The sequence below is a fragment of the Kryptolebias marmoratus genome, linkage group LG22 (assembly GCF_001649575.2).
Source record: "Kryptolebias marmoratus isolate JLee-2015 linkage group LG22, ASM164957v2, whole genome shotgun sequence".
Classification (NCBI taxonomy): domain Eukaryota; kingdom Metazoa; phylum Chordata; class Actinopteri; order Cyprinodontiformes; family Rivulidae; genus Kryptolebias; species Kryptolebias marmoratus.
The window spans coordinates 22,631,298-22,650,670 of NC_051451.1; the positions used below are offsets into that span (position 1 = coordinate 22,631,298).

At 37.1% G+C, this 19,373-nt stretch overlaps 1 protein-coding gene across 2 annotated transcripts in view; it reads right to left on the reverse strand.

The window, feature by feature from the left end:
- Positions 1-19,373, reverse strand: part of eys (eyes shut homolog) — a 161,562-nt gene that overhangs the window by 7,894 nt on the left and 134,295 nt on the right. For both annotated transcript variants that reach the window (XM_025005208.2, XM_017412860.3), the window contains 3 exons: positions 8,983-9,155; positions 2,278-2,460; positions 1,215-1,381 (listed from right to left, as the gene is read on the reverse strand). In XM_025005208.2, the coding sequence (XP_024860976.1) occupies positions 1,215-1,381; positions 2,278-2,460; positions 8,983-9,155 (523 nt within the window). The remainder of the gene's footprint in view (positions 1-1,214; positions 1,382-2,277; positions 2,461-8,982; positions 9,156-19,373) is intronic.

Consider the following 19,373-nt stretch of genomic DNA (forward strand, 5'->3'; position numbering starts at 1 on the left):
TGTCTCTAACATCCTTCTGTCCCTCCTCTGCACATGTCCAAACCATCTCAGTCTGTCCTCTCTAACTTTATCTCCCAGTCCTTCAACCTGTGCTGTACCTCTGATGACCTCATTTCTAATCCTGTCCATCCTCGTCACTCCCAAGGAGAACCTTAACTAAGTACTTAAAGTCCTTCACCTTTATGACCTCTGACCTCCTTGTAGCCTCACTGTTCCACCTGCCTCCCTCTCATTCACACACATGTACTCTGTCTTGCTACGGCTGACTTTCATTCCTGGTCTTTCAAAGGCATACCTCTACTTCTCCAAGTTCTCTTCCACCTGTTCCCTGTTCTCACCACAGATCATGATGTCATCTGCAAACATCATAGTCCACGGGGCTTCCTGTCTGACCTCATCTGTTAGTCTGTCCATCACCAGAGCAAACAAGAAGGGGCTCAGAGCCGATCCTTGATGCAGTCCCACCTCCACATTAAAGCTATCTGACTCTCCTACAGCACACCTCACCACTGTCCTGCTGTCCTCATACATGTCCTGTACCAGTCTAACATACTTCATATGTCCTCATACAACACCACAGCTCCTCCCTCAGCTCCCTGTTGTATGCTTTTTCTAAATCCAAAAAAACACAATGAAGTTCTTTCTGACCCTCTCTGTTCTTCTCCATCAACATCCTCAAAGCAAACATGGCCTCTGTGGTGCTCTTTCTTGGCATAAAACCATCCTGCTGCTCACAAATAGTCACCTCTTGTCTAAGTCTGCTGGCTTCCACAACTCTCTCCCAGATCTTCATCGTGTGGCTCATCATCTTAATTCCCCTGTAGTTGCTATAATTCTGTACATCACTCTTGTTGTTAAAAATTGGCACCAACACACTTCTTCTCCATTCCTCAGGGATTTTCTCCCTCTCAAAAATGCCATTGAATAATTGAGTCAAAAATCTCCCTGCCATCTGTCCTAAACATTTCCATATAGACATTGTACCTAGACAATAAATTCTGAGCCAGTCATGCAGAGAATTTAAACTTTGTATTTTTAATGTGAATAATGAACATAGACAAAACCATTTGTGAACAAAATATACGTGTTTTGCTGTATTTCAAACACCACTTTTTTGTTTGTTTCTTTTTCTCCAGTGAAAGAAATGCCTATGTGCTGTAGCTGTTTGTCAGAATGGAGAGGTGTTGGAAAATAAATAAAAATTATGTAATCACCTTCAGCCACCCTGTTTTCTTCGACCTTCCAAAGGTGACGGTGTGGATGTTGATGTGGAAGTTGAGTCGCTCGCTGACTATGGTCGCTACTCCTGATCCGAGGTTGAACCGATGTATGACCCTTCCGCTCCGTAGTCCCAAAACGAGAAAGTCATCGCCATTACTGCCTGTAAGACATGTGAAAGGTTAGCCAGACATAAAAAAATAACACGTTGGAAAAGCGTGGCATCTCGCGACATCACATGAGATCTTACATACTGTTATTTCTCAACACAAGATGATCTCAGGCTAAAACTCTGGCATGAAACATGGCGGGTGATATACATCTCTCTAAGAAATGCTAGGCCTTTTATTTCTTATGCTATGTCTTTATTTCCAGTCACAGAGCTGTATCTCATTCTCCCGGCAAGTATATTACTCTTGTTCTGTTTTGCCTTCACTTAGATAAACCTCAGTCCCAGGAGAAAACAACTACAGAGAGATCTATTAGATGTTGTGCTTTTTTTTTTATCCTTTTTTTGATGAAATATGCAGCTGACAATGGCACAGCAGTTACCTGCTACTTAATCTGACCCCAATGAAAGGAAATACTAATTTCATGTGAGAAGAGCTGACAGCACCAAAGCGCACACCCACACCTAAAAGCCTGTTCGATGTGATTAACTTTCCTACTTTTAGGATGATTAGTTCAAATATTCATTTTGTGTGAGCAACGTCAAAATGCACCATGCAAGTCAGAAACAATAAAATATCAGCTGGAAATCAAGTAATTGCTGGACTGTGAGAAAAGTTGGCATTAGTGTCTAAAAAAATGCACCAAAAAAGAGTGAGAGAATCCTCAGGGAAGCCTCTTGATTAGATGATCTCAGAGGAGAGTAGAAATCCATTAGATAGCACATTACCATACACAGCAGGTGATTTAAACAGCTCTTTTAAAATCCTCAATTAAGTTGGACAACTAAAACTAAGAAGACATCAGAGTGTTTTTTTTTTTTTTTCCTTGTCTTTACTCAACTGTATGAATCATTTTAAATAGCACCATGGGTGTCAGGACAGAGCTCACCTTGTCCTTTACGTCCAGCAAACAGGATCAGGTTGTCTCTGACAGCAGATGAATTATTTGCCAGTGTGAACTTCAGCCTGAACTCGTAGAAGAAGCTCAGGCTCGGGATGGAGGAGTAAGCCACAAAGGATGTGTAACCAAACTCATCATGTCCGCTGAATCTGGCGCGAGTTATACTGATGTCTGCAAAAAGGAGAAAAAAAGAAAAGCACATTAAGATGAGCTGCTGCAGGCTCTACAGCGATTCTGTGATAAACTTATCTAAACTAAAAGGTCTCATTTATTAGCTCTTTCTCAGCTAACCAAAAGATGGCACTATTGCCACACATTAGACACCTGGCCTTTGAGAACGACATGCATTTTCTTTTCTGATGCTATTAGATGATGACCTGTTTTCAAATACTACCACCTCCTCACTCCTTTTCCATTTCCATCAGTAGCTGTTTAGGAGAGATTCTGGCATTCAGGCTTTGCTTCATATGCAATGTTCACAAAGGATAGCACAATAATCCCAAAGATATTCAATTACAATCTTCAGTTTAGATATTCACAATGCATGGTTGATTCAATAATACCCCCCAATGCATTTCATCTGAGCAGACCCATCTACTTGATTTTACACTAGAGACTCAATGTAAATTTAGCCACGCTCAATCAAAATTACATGCTGCCATGTTTTTTCTTTTTCTTCCCAGCAGTGTGGACTCAGACACAAAAATTGCTCCTCTTCTCCGTTCGGAAGCTCCTTTTTCTGCAGCCCCCGGCGATGGCTAAGAGTGGTTCAGAGCACCCCTCTGTGACTGGCTTCAGCTTAGTTCAGCAGCTAAATTATTAATAAAGCTGCAAATGCTTCTGTTATTGTCTTCCAGAGTTGTATTTGCCTATCGCCTCACTGAATATCCACAGCACTTTAGCTTCAACTTCTTTTCGAACTGAGCAACGTTTGAGTTGATCTCTTACATGTTGATCTTTATGTCCTTCATCGAGCTCTGTGGCCCAACAATAATACCCACTGAACAGATTAATAAAGAATCAAACGCTTCACAAACTGAAACATTTCATTTTTCTCCTGAATGATTTATTTGATATAATTATATAACTCTTTGAATTTCTAATCAAATCTGATTTTGTTTTAAAGTTACTTTGACAGCTTTAAAAAACTAATTATTTTTCCCTCATGTAAAAGTGACTGACGTGCAATGAATTTTGTTTTTTGCAAATAAACAAAAAAAGGTCCTCTTTAATAAATGAGCAGTATATCACCCCAGTGTGTGGCGCATTATCACAGAAGTGATAAAAACTTTACTTTCCTCTTCAGTATAAAAACAGAACATGTTCTCCAGCTTCACAGAAGCTCCACTAAAGTTGTGTTTTGTTTGATTTGACATGTGCTGCATCAGAAATCACACTCCCCATCTAGAGCTGATTCAAAAGACAAAAGGAATTCTGATGCTCCAGTTTTTGGGATCAGTGGATCTGTGTCACTTCGTCATGGATGTGCTCAGTGAAATGCAATATTCACCACCATAACAGCCATCGTTGGCTTTTAGGATGCAGAGGGTGCAGCTTCCGGATTACCTCCATAAAGTGCATTCATCTGTGGATTCTAACGCTACATTTTTTAGAAGATTTAAATATATTTCCCCACTTTGTTGTGTGTTTGTGTAATATGGTGCAAACCAACAGGAGCTGCTGAAGAAAAACAGAGTGACACGCAGCAATAGATTGTGAAATGAGTTCTGACATAAAACTGCTTGCACACGATGTGCTTCTTTGCCGCCTCTCAGGAGCTGAAAACACCACTTTTTCTGACTTAAATACAAATGCTGTGTCAAGCACTCTGTTTTAAAATCTCGGCGCAATGAAAGGGTGATGAAAAAAAAAAAAAAACACACTAAATCAATACTAAACACAAGTAAATGGACTGTAAAAAATACACACACTTCGCCCCCCCGGGCAGATTAAATATTTTGTTGGTTTACGAAATAAAGCAGGTGAACCAATGCAAACCCTCGCAGCAAAAAAAGACGGTTAAATATGAGCAATTTGTTGAACGCTAATGCACAGTAATTGTATTTTATTTCGTGAATATAACTCAGAACATGACAGATCTAAATCGACTTGCAGTTGTGCAAAGCGACAAATGACTCTTTAAAGCTTGCGGTAACACTCAGCCACCATGGATTCCTCCACGCAACTGATGGAGGAGCTGAAAATGAAGCTAAATGATGCCTACAAAGCACAGGAAGACTATAAAAGATATCAAAGTGCCTCCAGCTAGAAGCCACCACTATCTGATCCTACGTATTTAAGAAAAGGCACTAAAGGTAAACTGAAAATACAAAGATGGAAGAGCAAAACTGCACATCAACTGGGCAGAAAAAAACATCAAAACTGTCCGTGTTCTGGTGGGAGATGTGGAGGGAGGTACGGCTGATATTCTTTAGGACTGGTGCACAAACGGGGTCCAAACCAGGGCTCATCAACAAAATTTACTCATGGGTCAAACTTTTTCCAAACTTGTAGGCGAAACTAGTATTAAGACATCGCTGCAACTTGGACTTATTGTGTGTTATACAAACAATGTTTTTTGTAGCGATTAGATGGCACATGACCCAAATAAAAGTGAAGTCGAACAGAGAGTTTATCTTTCTTTACAGGAGACAACTTAAATCAGGGCCAGATGGTCAGACTGATGACAGTGGAGGCTAATCTGAGCGGGACATCTGACATATAAACCAGCTGACGATGCGGTGCTTGAAATGTTGTAAAAACTCTGTTTACAAGTGTATTATTGTGGACTTAGAGATGGAAAGAAAAATGGACATTTTTCTCCCTCAGAGTGAGGCGTGGCATGAAATGTTTGAGAACAACTGACTGAATTGATCAAACATGGATTTCAGCTTCAGTTTATACACACGATTTGTTGTTATTTAGCACAAGTAAGGCTTTTTAGGGGAGACGCTGGGTAATCAGCGAGCTCTTTTGTTTTATAGACTTTTAAAAGCTACATTTGTTTTAACTTTAAGTTTTGTCAGTGTTATTTATTCTCACTCACTGTGCAGAAATGTTTAAGGGGGAAAAAAAATCCAATATTCAAAATTGTTACAAAGCACTAAGTTTTACTGGTTCTAGAGTGTGTGGATGTGAGCATTCTGTGTGTCCGTGTACTGATGAAATGTTTACCTTGTTGTCTTTGTGGCAGCCATCTTGGGTCCCTGCTAAAGAGAAACCCAGCTCTTTTATAGGAAGTGCAGTGATAAGAGCTGGAGTTTGATTGGTTAAAACTTAAAGTAACAAAAATAACAATGGTTTGTATTTGCACACATAAGCTGTTTACTTAAAATTTTATGACTGAAAAGTAATTCTTTACAGTATGTATGTGAAAGTTAACCGTTTCCTTGTTTTTCCCCTCTGTGGAAGGCTGAGGTGATTGGCTGAATTGAATTGAGAAGGCGGGGTTTAACCTGCTAGATGAATCAGGTGTGACTGTTGGGAGGGCTGCCATTTTGAACTCTGCTGTGATGTGTGAGGATGAATAAACCTGCTTGTTTGCTGTACAGCCAAGACTGACTGATGGCGTTTCCCCCACACCACACCTCTCAGCATAACAAAAGTATTACAAATGCAGACAAAAGAACACTTTAAACAAAGTAATAAAAAAAGTTGATGACATAGTATTTTGAGTTTGTGTTTGATGTCGTTAATCATTGAATGCAGTTTTCGGAGTGAGGAAGGTCGAACTTCTGCAATAAACTGTGTACCATTCATTTTAAATAAGCTGTCAGGAGGACTCAGTTTCACACTCACATACAGTAAAATGGTTAATTAAATTGGACTTTTTTAACTGATGTTTTGGGGTAGATTAAAAATAAAAAATACATGCAAAATATCTTAAATACCATACTTAAATACCCCCCGCTTCACATTTTTTTTTCAGTTATCTAGTGTGTGTAGGAATCAGCTGAAGGTGACCTTACCCGTGACATTGTCGTAAATCTGAATTATTCAAAACAACGTCAGGATAAAGCAAAGCAGCTTCGGAAACAAGTGCTGTTAAAATAAGATGTCTTAATGGAGCTCTTTGGTCAAAATTACAGAAGAAGAGTTTGAAGACAAAGCAGCACTTAAAAGAAAAACATTACCTGACTGCAAAGCCTGATGGGTAAAATACATAGCTTTGAGGCTGTGAGCGAGCCTGCAGCACAGGAAACCACATGAACAGAAGAAAGAACTAATTACTCTTAAGTATCAGCTAAATCTGAGAACAGTCCTCCTAAAAATAAAAGCCTGCTAATACAAAAGAACAATTATCTAAAGCAGACCTTCAAAACCTCCACAACTCTACCTACATCAGGGAAGATGAGATGGACTTCTTTAAGATTTCAGTAAATTGCACATCAGTGACCATTAGTAGGCAGATTTCTTTTTAAACATACCGTGCACGCGAATCCTCTGAACATTTTCTAACTTGATACAAGCAGCAGGAGGAAACTTTCAGGATCATGAACAGGAAATCCTGTTGCCAAGTTGCCATAAATAACAAGGCATTAATATTTGATGAAAAGTTCACTTTCAAATCTCTCTTTTTGGATTTATAAAAGCCAGAAGATGTGCAACTTTTGCATGAGCCCACCAAAAAATAAAAATGTGCAACTAAACCTCACAGTATATCTTCTTTAGCCGATTACTTGTTTCTTATTTTGTGATTATTTTAAATTTATGAAGATGGTTTAGTTGCATTAGCTTTTCTTGCTTAGATCTCTTGTGATCGTTAGCACTCAAAATATGTAATGTGGGTGACTCTCAGCTACTACCACACCAAATTTTAGCTCAGTATCTGTAAAACTGACAGAATTATAGCCATTTTTGAGTTTACCAAGGTCAGTTACCTGTGGTGGCCATCTTAAGTTATGTTGACTCCAAAACTTAATCTGTTGTAGATGTCCATCAAATGATGACTTTATGAAAATGTCACTGTGACCAGTTTACTTGTTCATGAGATATTTTGCTAACAGAAAAACAACACACACATGAAATTACCTGATCATCTACTTTTCATGGTGGTGGGTGATAAAAAATTAGTTTAATTTTTTGGTTAGCGTTTTTCAAACATCACTAATACTCATGATAGACGGCAAAATCCTGGGTAGCCAGTTCAGTTTTCCTTCTATATAATTGTAAAAACACATTTTTAACTGGTGCTTTGGTGAAATTGTGTTCAAAATAGGTCATTAATAATTATGACGCTTTAAATACTCATTAATGATGCATGATCTTAACTCTCGAGGCATTCCTGCATCAGCTTCTAGTCTTCTCTCTCTCTTCTATTTCTGACTTGTTCACAGCTTCCCATGTGCACCCAACAGATTACTGACTGCATGTGGGAACAAAAAATAAAGATGTTACTTTAAAAAGAAAGACACATTGCTATTAGATCTGTCCTGATACACAAATTACTTCTGCTTTTCTCAAACAAACAAACAAACAAACAAAAAACAGCCAGGCTACATTGCAATTACTATTTTGCTAAGGTGACAGATAAGGACAAGTAATGGAAGTTTAAAGAGCAAAGCAAAAAAAAAAAAAAAAAAGCCGCAGGAGGCAGGGTGGTGATCAGTTTTGACTCTGATCTAATCTGATGTTTCAGGATTAAAATCCAAATGTCAGCTATGTACTTAGTGTGAAAATAGAAGGTTAGACTTCTCCGTTTGGCAACCGGGTGCTGTGATCCTGACAGGGGCTGTGGCACGGCTGAGTGACTTATATGCCAAGCACCCCGCTGCTACTACAGTCAGTCTAGTCAAGCAAAACCTTTTGTTTCTGAGAGCCACGACCTGTGAAGCCTCTTACTTTATGGCACTTCTGTTGAAATATAAGCATGCAAAACGACATATGAAGTATTACAGAAAGAAAAGTTACCATAACTATTGTTTAAAAGTGAATGATACAGCAGTTCTAATCAACAGACTGCTTAATAACCTTGTTGTCAGCTCTGTGAGTGTGGACTCAAGCACTTGAGTCCACTGAAAACCATGTATACAGATTAAAGGCCTAGCATTCTTTGAAGGATTGTGTCCCCCCCAGCAACTTTCTATGCCAAAGTTTATATTGAGCAATGATTGGAGTTGTAGTCATTTTGGTCAGAACTTTAAGATATTAACTGGTCATCTCATGCAATATCGCAAGATATCACGCAGAGTACGGGTTCTAAAAGCTAATCAGATCTATATGTACTTCCAGTGAATAAATTGTTCAAATATCATTCAGATTTGTCCAGTGGTTCACAAGATATTTTGCTAACAGACACACGAACGCATGAGCATACACAAACACGAGCAAATACATTTACTGTCTGACTTTGACTTTCGGCAGTAGGCAATAAAAATTAACATTTAAAACAAATCTTTCAATATTTTTTTTCTTAGTCCCTATGTTAAGATTCTAGTTATTAGGAAACAAGATCTTATAAACTTTCAATAGGCTTTTAAAATATTCAGGAAGCAGCTGACTTTGATTATCTGACTCCTCTGCTGCAGGAAGACGGTTCTGCTGTTTCAGCAGAATTTAGTTTCATTAATCTTTTTATTCAACAACAGACTCTGATAATACCAACTGCTAAAGGCTTTCATCTCCCAACTGTTGGCTGATTAGTGTCTTAATAAATGGTTTAATCTACGTTGCATTGTTCTGGGCGTCACTCACCCTGGTCACACAGCAGACCCTGCCTCCCATAAGGGCAGAGACAAACAGCCTCCAGCGGTGACTTTGGGATGCATGTGGCTCCATGACTGCAGGGGTTGCGTTCACAGGCGCTGAGCTGACACAGTCGGCCGATGTAAAGAGGGGGGCACTCACAGAACCAGTCCTCGGCATCACTGAAGGTGGAGGGAGACATCATCAGGTTCTCACAGGAGCTCAGAACACATAAAATAAACAACCAAAACCTCCACGGTTTGGAAATATGTTCATAGTTTCTTTGAAGGAATGCATACTGCCCATCACATTTCATGTTTCAGACATTGTGGTCAACCCTTTAAAATAGCATTATGCATCATCTCATGGAATATTGCTAGATGTCAGAAAGTGTTGCAAATATTCATCCCTTGATTCCTTTCTGAAAGTTTCATTAAAATCCGTCCAGTTGTTCACAAGATATTTTTCTAACAGACAAACAAGGTTCACTCCAGCAGGTAATGCAAAAATTTTAAGCAAAGACCTCTCACAATGGGAACACCTAAAGTAAGTGTTGGGGACGACTCTTAAATTGTAGCTCAATATCTGTAAAGGGGCTGAATTATTACCATTTTTGTGTTCTCTAAAGTCAGCTGGCTGTGGCAGCCATCTTGAATTGGATTGGCTCCAAAAGTGAATCCACTGTAGAGGTGCATTCATTGGTTATTTCCTGAAAGTTTCATTAAAATCCATCCATTGGTTCATGAGTTGTTTTGGTAAGAGTACAGACAAACACAGAGTGATGGGCGAAAACATTATCGCTCCGTGATAGATGAGCTTTCCTCAAACAACTTGATCAACTGCACAGAGAGTGGTGGAGAAAATGGAATCCTGTTACACCTTTCATCATCTCAGTAGTCAAAGCAGATAAACAATCACACCTTGAATAATAACAGCAGAAGGCAGATAATTAGCAGCCTGTCTGAAAATGTAAAAAAAAGCAAAAACTGAATATTTACAATATTAAACAAGGGTTTTCTTTTGCCAGAGATTTTTTGTGTGTACTTCCTTTCTTGGTAAAAACAGAAGATGATCTAACCTGCAATGTGATATTCAGACTGGGACTTTATAAAGTGCTCTTAAGACACACACAACTCTGAAAAGTAAAACACAAACCAGTGGGAGAGGGGTGGGGCGGTGGGGGTTCAGGCTTATAAATGAATAACGGGTTCTGAGCAGCAGCAGGATGGGATAGATATTTGCTTCTTGAGAAAATGGCTTCTACAAATAAAATATTTACATTCTGCCATCAATGTTGAGCATTGTTTGATATGAATGTTTCCTGATGAGATACAAAAAGATGTTGTGTGATGCAGAAAAGTGGAATGTGATGTCACAGTGTGTAATAATTACTAACAAATGACTATTTTAAGCAATTTTATAACTAATGTACCCAATATGTGCCAACAATATGCTAGATTTTCCTTTGAAACAGTCAAATAGTTTAATTAAAGTTACCTGTAGTTGAGACTGCAAATCTTTTTTATTTTTTTTACTTGTGTGAATCATTGGGTGAACAGATTGATAGGATGAATCAGCCATTTTCAATATTCACTCTACAGGAAAAATGAATATTTAAAACTAACACAGACAGTTTTTCAACTTGCACCACATTTCTGCAGCTGAAATGTTCAGTTTGTTTGCAGTAAACTGTTTGATTTTGACCACATTCCAAAATCTTAACACGACTGTTGATCCATTTACATTTGGGGCAGTATAATTAAATTAGATGATGTTTACAAATCGACTTGCACCCCATTGGCCACTTTTCAACAAATGGGTTTTTTGTGGCTTAGCTGAGGATTTGCAATTAAGCCTGAAATTCATTCACACCCATGCCAATCTTTTGTCTCTTGCAATTTTTATTTGATCAGTAGGTTCTGACACGGCATGAACAAGTGGCAAAAAAGACAGACAGTGTTAGTCAGACTGATGATAAATTAACCATTTTGTTGTTTTATTTACATTTTATGACAAATGTATAAAAAAAGAGTCACACATACTAATTCTCAGGACGCTCTTTCATTAGTAATCAAATCAAATCAGATGGTTCTTATAATAGCTAACAAACTCTGCATGTCTCCACTGGGATTTTGGACCACTCCTCCCCTCTGTCTTTTATGTCTGAAAGCTTCCTTGCTGTCACTCTTGTCTTTGGTTTCTTTCTACTGATTTTCTCTTCTTTTTTCTGGTCAAAGTAAAGGGCATCCTGGGAAAAGAAGACTACATTAAGGCTTGTGAGGAAGACATTAGACAGGTCTGCATAAAAACAAAACAAAACAAAACAAAAAAGGGGCAAATAAGTCTTCCAAAAAGACAAAAATCTAAAACATACAGAAAACTGAGTACAAGAGCACCCGGAATCCACAATTTCTTAAAAAACTAAAAGGATTTAAGGAGGCTCACCAAACTTAAAAAACATGGAGCTGAAGCAGGTGTCCTGAGGTTATTTGGCTCAACAAAGTTTGTGCAAACATCATCACAACACGAGGTATCAACCTGTTCAATCAGAGGGAATGGTGTTGATACCAGAAGACCAATCTCATCAAAGGGGGTCGTATATCTCTGAGAGAAAACTATAAAAATGTTTTAAAGCATTTATACTTTAGAATGAAAGCCTCACAGTTGTAGGAGCAGATGCCAAGACTAAAAACCTGCAAAAAAAAAAGTCTAGCATTCATTGAAGAAATGCATATTGCCCGCCACATTTAATGCCAGAGTTTTAAATTAAGATTAAATTATTTTCAGAAAGGATGGAGTTACAGCTGTTTTAATCAAAGCTTATGTTATGCAGGATCTCATGTCATATTATGAGATGTGTTAGTGCTCAGTGAATGTGTTGTGAACCACTCTCAGCTACTACCACACCAAACTGTAGACCAATATCTGTAAAAGTGACTGAGTTATAGACATTTTTTTCAGCTTTAATCAGCTGTATGAACATTCAATGATTACTTTCTGAGACTTCCATCAAAATCTGTTCAGCAGTTCATGAGACAAACACACACACACACACATTATTATTATTTGTCTTTGGTTGTGGGTGATAATATGAAAATTGATGTTATTAATAATAAAGTTCCCTGTGTAAATGTAACTAGCATCGCGTAACACATAAACACATAAAATTACTTTTATGTATTTAATTAACAAATGTGTTTCAAGTGTATTTTTGTAGGGCTTAATGTTTTCTTAACATTCTTTCAGATGCCACCCTAAAGTTGTAAACCCACCAAGTTTTAAATTTAATATGCAAACAAACTAAAATAAAAATGGAAGAAAAAAACAAATAAAATAAAAAACAGCATAATGGTTTTGTTCTAATTGTCTTTAGGTTCATTTTCTCTGTCACTAAGGTTTTGTCTTAAAAAAAACAACCTTTTTAATTGTACAAGGATCTTAATCTCTTTAAACATTTTATATGCTAGATGTGTTAAAGAAGCAATTTGGAGAAGACAGCCTGAAGCTGCAATTGTATTACAAACCAGCAGGAAATATTTTATAGCTCACTGATTTTATTAAAGAAGACAATTACAGTTTCTTCTGACTTCTAAAACGTCAACAAAAACAAGCTTCCCAGTAATCATTCTGTCCTTTAAAAGCATTTCTCTCTGCTATCTCTTCTGAAGATGCTTATCACTAAGACACAAAAAGGTTAAGATTGTTTCTAACTCTGACAAAAGATGGGAAAGGCAGCAAGAATCACAAGTTGTGCACCGATGTCTTTTCCTTCTTTATTTCTTCTTTTTTTTCTTTTTTTAAGAAAACTGATTGGCAAAAACAAAAAGGATTTTATTTTATGATTTCCGTTTTTAAAAATTACCTGTTCTACAGGAGGTTAGAGTTTCATAATACGTTGCCATGGTGATAGCTAACCCAGAGCTGAACTTGCCGTTACTTAATAAAGTAAAATAAATGCACCCCCATTGGTTACTCTTTTGCAAATGCCAACCAGCTGAAACTACTAGAATTGGCTGAAAAATGTATTATAAGTCAAAATTTGGCCTTTTAGTGTGATAATGACTAACATAAAACAACACGAAGCATGAAACAGTTCACTGACTAAACTTTATCTGCAAAGTAAAAATGATCTTGCAATGAAGAAGCTATGTTGAAGGACAGAGAAGAATTTAGCGTCTAAAACAAAACAAAGAAACACCAACAGAACAATGTAAGGAATGCATATCTTCCTCTGCCCTTAATGCCAGAGTTTTAAAGCAAAGCATCTTATGCTGAAAAGAGACAGCTATGTTTCCTTTGGTCAGATGGGTGTGGGAGCCATCTTGAATCAAGTTTTCTCCAAAACGTAATAAGTTGAAGGTGAACGTTCAGTGATTACTTCCTAAAAGTCTCATTAAAATCTGGTCAGGTGAGATATTTTGCTAACAAACAAACCTGTGCACAGGCACACTGACACGAGCAAAGAAAAGGTAAGTCATTAAAAACAAACCGACTTGAGTAGAAGAAACCTGCAGCAGATGTTTCTGGCTCCTGAAAGGTGCAGCGTAGATGTGGAGATCAGGGGGGAGAAACACGATCGAAAACACTTGAGTTTTAATTGGCCTAATCAAAAACTTGATGTGTGGGGTGACAAAAGGTTATTTTAATTTGCCCAAGGCAATCACTTTGATTACATAATTGTAGGATCAAAATTGTAGTTTGCAGACTAATTTAAATATGTTAATCACAAATGCATAAGTCTGGTGTCCGTCATGTCTCACGCCATTCAAAACTACATCGCCACGGCACAGAAGCTGGATAAATTATTGAAGATGATATACATTTTTAATCTAATAAGTACCAGATAAAATGATGAATTATTGACCGGTTAGCTTCTGATACCCCTGTTAGCCGGAACAATATGCTTTGCAGCCACGTACGCTCTCAAATTTCATACTTGTTAGTTATTTACAGATCTGTCCTTTTCAAGTGCACATTGATATGCAAATAAACCTCTACAGCTTTACTGCCATGAAGTGATGAAAGCATTCAGCTGGCTTTATTCTTTATGAGAATGATAATAAAAACAACAACAGCCACTGGGTGTAGCTGATATTTACTGTCCGCCAACAAAGGCAAAGGTGGAGGGATAATGTTTTTGCTCATGTCTGTGTGTATTTGTCTGTCTGTACTGTTAGGAAAATATCTCACAAATCACTGAACAGGTTTTATTGAAACTCAGAAAAGAATCAGTGGATATACATCTACGATTGATTCACCTTGGGAGCTAACCCAGTTCAAGATGGCCATCAGTTAATCAACCTTAAATGGCACAAAAATGGCAGTGAATTTACAGATATGGAACAAAACTTTGGTGATGTAGTAGCTGACAGTCATCCACAACACATACTTCAAGAGCTTACAGATCATGAGAGATATGGCATGAGATTGAGCAAAATGTTATTTTCAGTGTTTGACCAAAGCAGCTATAACTCCTTTAATTATAGAATGAAGTGATTTGGTTCTGAAACACCATTTACTTTCCTGCATTATAAAGAGCCAACTGTACACAGATATACAAAATATACTATAATTCCTGTTGGGTAAGGTAGGATAATGTGGAAGGTAGTCACTTAATTAAATGTAACTTGAATCTGAATATGAGCTAAAAGGATGAGGTGGAATTTAAACACGGCATTCGTTCAGTGTAGTTGTGCTCTTGTTTGAGCAGACGGCTGTTCGATATCTCCCCGACCTCTTCCACGCACCCTTTCTAAACATTTGCTTGGTGCTGAAGAAGGGTGATGTCTGTTAAGTCTCCATCACAGAGGCTTTTGAAACATACTGCTACAGAAATGCACACAGAGATGATGCTTGAAATAAAATCCTTATAGAAAGGAGGGATAAAGCAGATGGGAACTTTTCTGAAGGGATCAGGCAACTTTTCTACAGTTAAACCTAAAACACACTGACTGCACTCTGCAGAAAATCAGGATTTTAAAGTACATTTACACCACCCTCACAAAAAGAGCAGTATATTTATTTAAGTTTTACATCATAAATCCAAACTCCTGACACACCAGCTAAAAAGATAACTTAAAACGTATCACCTTGAACTGGGTGCACTGTAACCACATCTGAAAAACACTGTTTTTTGAATACATCCTTTGAATTTTCTGTATTCGCAGTTAGCTGTTTACTTTTTAAACAGCACACTGAATGGTCATCAAAACACCAGAGATGGGACATCTTTGTGCCTCAGACAATACTCGCTCTGTTGCACAGAAGTCCATCCTGAGAAGGAAAACTAATTCAGACCAACACTCAGTTCACAGCAACATGGAAAGAGACAAATACTGTCAAAGAAATATAACACATTCTATAATTTTATTTTATTTTGCCTGTTAGCAAGATGGGAGTGTGAGTATGGGGGACCTTTGTATTGGGTGTACAGAACCACAACCCCAGTATGCAACTTCTGGCTCCAAAAAACAATGGAAGATAATGGAGTCACTTTGTCCATTTTTATTGATGTTGATGGTAATATATCATGCATTTGAGCCGATTATGCTGTATTTCTAAACTGTTCAAGATGTTAAACTAAAAAACAGTTATATAAAGTATTGTATGTTCTTTACATTATTATTATTTTTCCTCCAGTGCTTTAGGAGGCGGAACCCTTGATGGAACGCTTTTTTAAATCTAACTATGTATTATCTTTAGCCTTGCTAGAGGTTGCTCCAAACAAAAACACAAAAACAAGTCTATTCCAAAAATAATTACCTTTTTAATAATTAAATCATCAACCTTCGGTATGAAAAACAACAACAAAAATCATCATTTGGCTTTTCAACACAGAGAGCTTTCATATACGGCTTCTGACTCTGACCTGATCAAATATATTTTTAAAACAAAGAGGAAGACAACATCGGTCTAAATTTTCAACTTATTCTTTTGAGAATACAGAAATGCTCTCTGACAAAAACATTATGATGCATTTTAAATACCCAGTTCTTCTATTCTAGGATGAAAGACTACGCACTGTTTTTGCGTTCTAATCTTTCTGTTGTAAAATTAAATTGATACTAACAAGAATGTATTCTTGCTGGCGTATTCGGAGGCTCATTTCGCTGATTCCTCTGTGCCTCGGTGATGTGACACAGTCACAACACACGTGGATGAGCCACATTCTTGTTCTGACTGGCGTGTTCCTTTATTATGTTAAACATGGCTCTTGAAGGTTATTTTAGTTTCATCCTTCTTACAGTTCGTGGTCCTCTGCTTTGAGCCCCACAGGAGCTCTAAATCTGTCCACAGCTAAAATTATAATACTCAACAAATACACTATTTTTTTTCCTGCTTGAGTTAGATCTGCTAAATGGACAGTAACATGATGTTACAAGAGATTTTTTGGCTTTAAAAATAATTGCAAAGTTATGTCGGCTGCATGCCAAAATGAGAGAAGGACGTTGAAAACAGACCAACTAAATTGTTTTTTTTTCTTAACACTGATTCACTTGCTTGCTGCAGGAGGGCAGTGATACACTGTAATTGTCTGTGCTTGTATGTTTATTAGTAAAACATCTCATGAGCCAGTGGACAGATTTTTAGGAAACTTTCAGTAAGTCATCTACAACTGATTCACTTTTGTAGTGAACCTCATTTAAGATGGCCACCATAGCAAGTCAAACTTAGCAAACACAAAGGTCATTATAACTCAGTCAATTTTATTGATATTTAGCAAATATTTGATTGTGGTAGTAGCTGAGGATCATCCCCAACACTCTGAGTGCTAACAGATCACAGAAGATCTTTATTTAAAACGTTGGAATGCAAGACAACGGGTGGTATACATTTCTTCAAGGAATGCAATTTTTATTTTCCTTCTTTTGTTAGACTTCTTCAAGAGCAAGTGTCAAGTTTACATACTAAGAATATTTGACTTTATGGTCTGTTTGGCAACTTTTCTACCCATTTTAGCAGGCTGTCTGAGAAACAATTCCAAATATTCTATATCATTTGTGAAGCTTGGTCTTAACACAATACAGTAAGTTTCTCCTTTTAAAAGATGAATAAAAACAAAGCACTTACATCTGTTAGACTGACACGACAAGATGACCTCTGTAAGATAGTGCTAAAAGATATCAGTCATTTTTAAATGCGAGCAGTTTAGTTATTATTTGGAAATATGTTTTGTTTTTTTTTTAGTTTTGCACTGCTAAGAAGTTTTACATGAAAGATTTGTTTCACAACCACCGATGCCATTGATTTAGATTTGAACTTGGCTCGTTCAAAGGAGTTCCACTGTTCTTTATTTATGAAAATTGTTCTTGAGGTTTTAAAGGTTGTGTGCATAATCACGTTTCCACATGTGACCCCATGGTGGGGTTATAAAGCTCGAGGTGCAAACATGAAGCTTAACACCGACACAAATACACACAAAGACAAAACTTGAAGGCTTTTGTATGGATAGAATGCTGTTTTGTTAAAAAAACAAAACATTTTACCACACAGTTCCAAGGGCAGCAAAGGACTTTGATGATGGAAAAAGAAAAAGATGAAGAAAAAAAACATTGTCCTTAATGGCTACATAGTTTTGCTGCTTGCCCCCCTAAAAAACAAAGAAAAACAAAACAAACAAAAAAATTGTCCTCTTAAGCAAAACCATGCAAACAACAGACCAAAATCTATTTTTTTTAGATAGCTATGATTCATATGTCTAATAAATAATCTCTTTTTTTCTTTTAAAGTAATTTTATTACATCAATTTAAGAAATTAACCATTTTGCGAATGCATGGTTTGGATAAAGATCACACTGTACTGACTTTAGGATTTCTGTTTTAATGATCAGTTACTTGCAAAGGTTGCAGAAAAAAAGCTAATTTTTAATATTCAAATGTGCACATGCCCTGCATAAATACAACTCCAAAAACAAAACAAAACAAAAAAAGAATTGCACAGTTGTTGTGAATGCTCTCTGCCCTAAACTCAAAGCTACAAATGCTGTGATCTTAGTAATGAACATGTTTTTCTTTTTTTTTTTTTTAAGAAAATATATTCCAAGGACTGAAGTTCTACTCAGGATGTTGTTTGCAGTTTATTGTAATACAATAAATACATAAATAAAAAAAATATAACTGTTTCTTTGACCTTGACCTAGATGTCAGGTACTTTCATAGAAATATAGGTAGAACAAAGAAAAAGGATAAAATTTGTTTCTTTTTTTAATTTTTGTTAAGTGTATCAGCAAGTAGCTAAAGATGTGGTAAGAAAATAAACAAATATATAATTAACATCAAGACATCTCAATCTGTGTGAGAACCAAATAAACATTTATGTTTTTACATATTACGTTAATGTTTTTCTTTATTTTACAGAAAAACACACTGATGAAAACAGTGAAGTAGCTGTAATAAATACATATATATAAAGAATAAACCCAGATGGTGTTCATGACAAACGTTTCCCCAAAAGTTAACCATAATACCTGTTTAACATTTTGGTTTATTTCTTATTCTAGCTTTGCCACATGTTAGATCAGGAGACTGATAATAATTCTTTGGTTAATTTAAAGCTACAACCAGTTTGCTGAAGTTAGCAAAAGCACAAAGAGGAAAGACTGAAACTACTGTAGCTTTGTTCAAAATCAATAAACTTCTGCAACTTCCACATTAACACACAAAATCTCATTTGTTGAACTTGTACTAAGAGATAGGCTATCCAGGAAAAGAAAAGCAGGCACATTTCCTCATACAAAATAAAAGTGATGGGTGCTCAGCCTCACTTCTGTGCTCAGGAGTCCTACAAGCAGACACCCTGCAGGGCGCTGCCACCTGCTTCCACAGCGTTTCCACTACCTGCTCAGACAGAGGCACGGGGGGAGGCCATTAGCATCAGCACCCCGGCAAGAAACTCCCAGCGAGGGAGAAAAGGATCCAGGTGCAATTCACTCCAAGCTGCACCACTCTGATCATGATCACATCTGTATGTTGACAACATGGAAAGGATTGTACAACTGTGTACATTTTTAGGATTTTAATCCATATTATGTCATGCAGCCTTTTATAAATGTCTGATTGAACAGGTGTTCACATATTTAAAATTGCCTGCCGCTGAAAGGTGAAGGCTGTAGAGTTAGCAAAATATCTCATAAACCACTGAACGGATATGAATGAAACTTTCTATGGTAATCATTGGGCTGACGTCTGCAACTAATTAACTTTAGGTTTAAATCCAATTTAACTAGTCTTAGCCAACACAATCATGGCTATACATTTTATATTTTATAGATATTTAACTGAAATTTGGGGTATTAGTGCAGTAGCTGATAGTCATTCATAACACATACTCCAAGCACTAACAGATCATCCGAGATTTTGCAGGAGAGTGCATGTAATGGTATTTTTAAGGTTTGATCAAT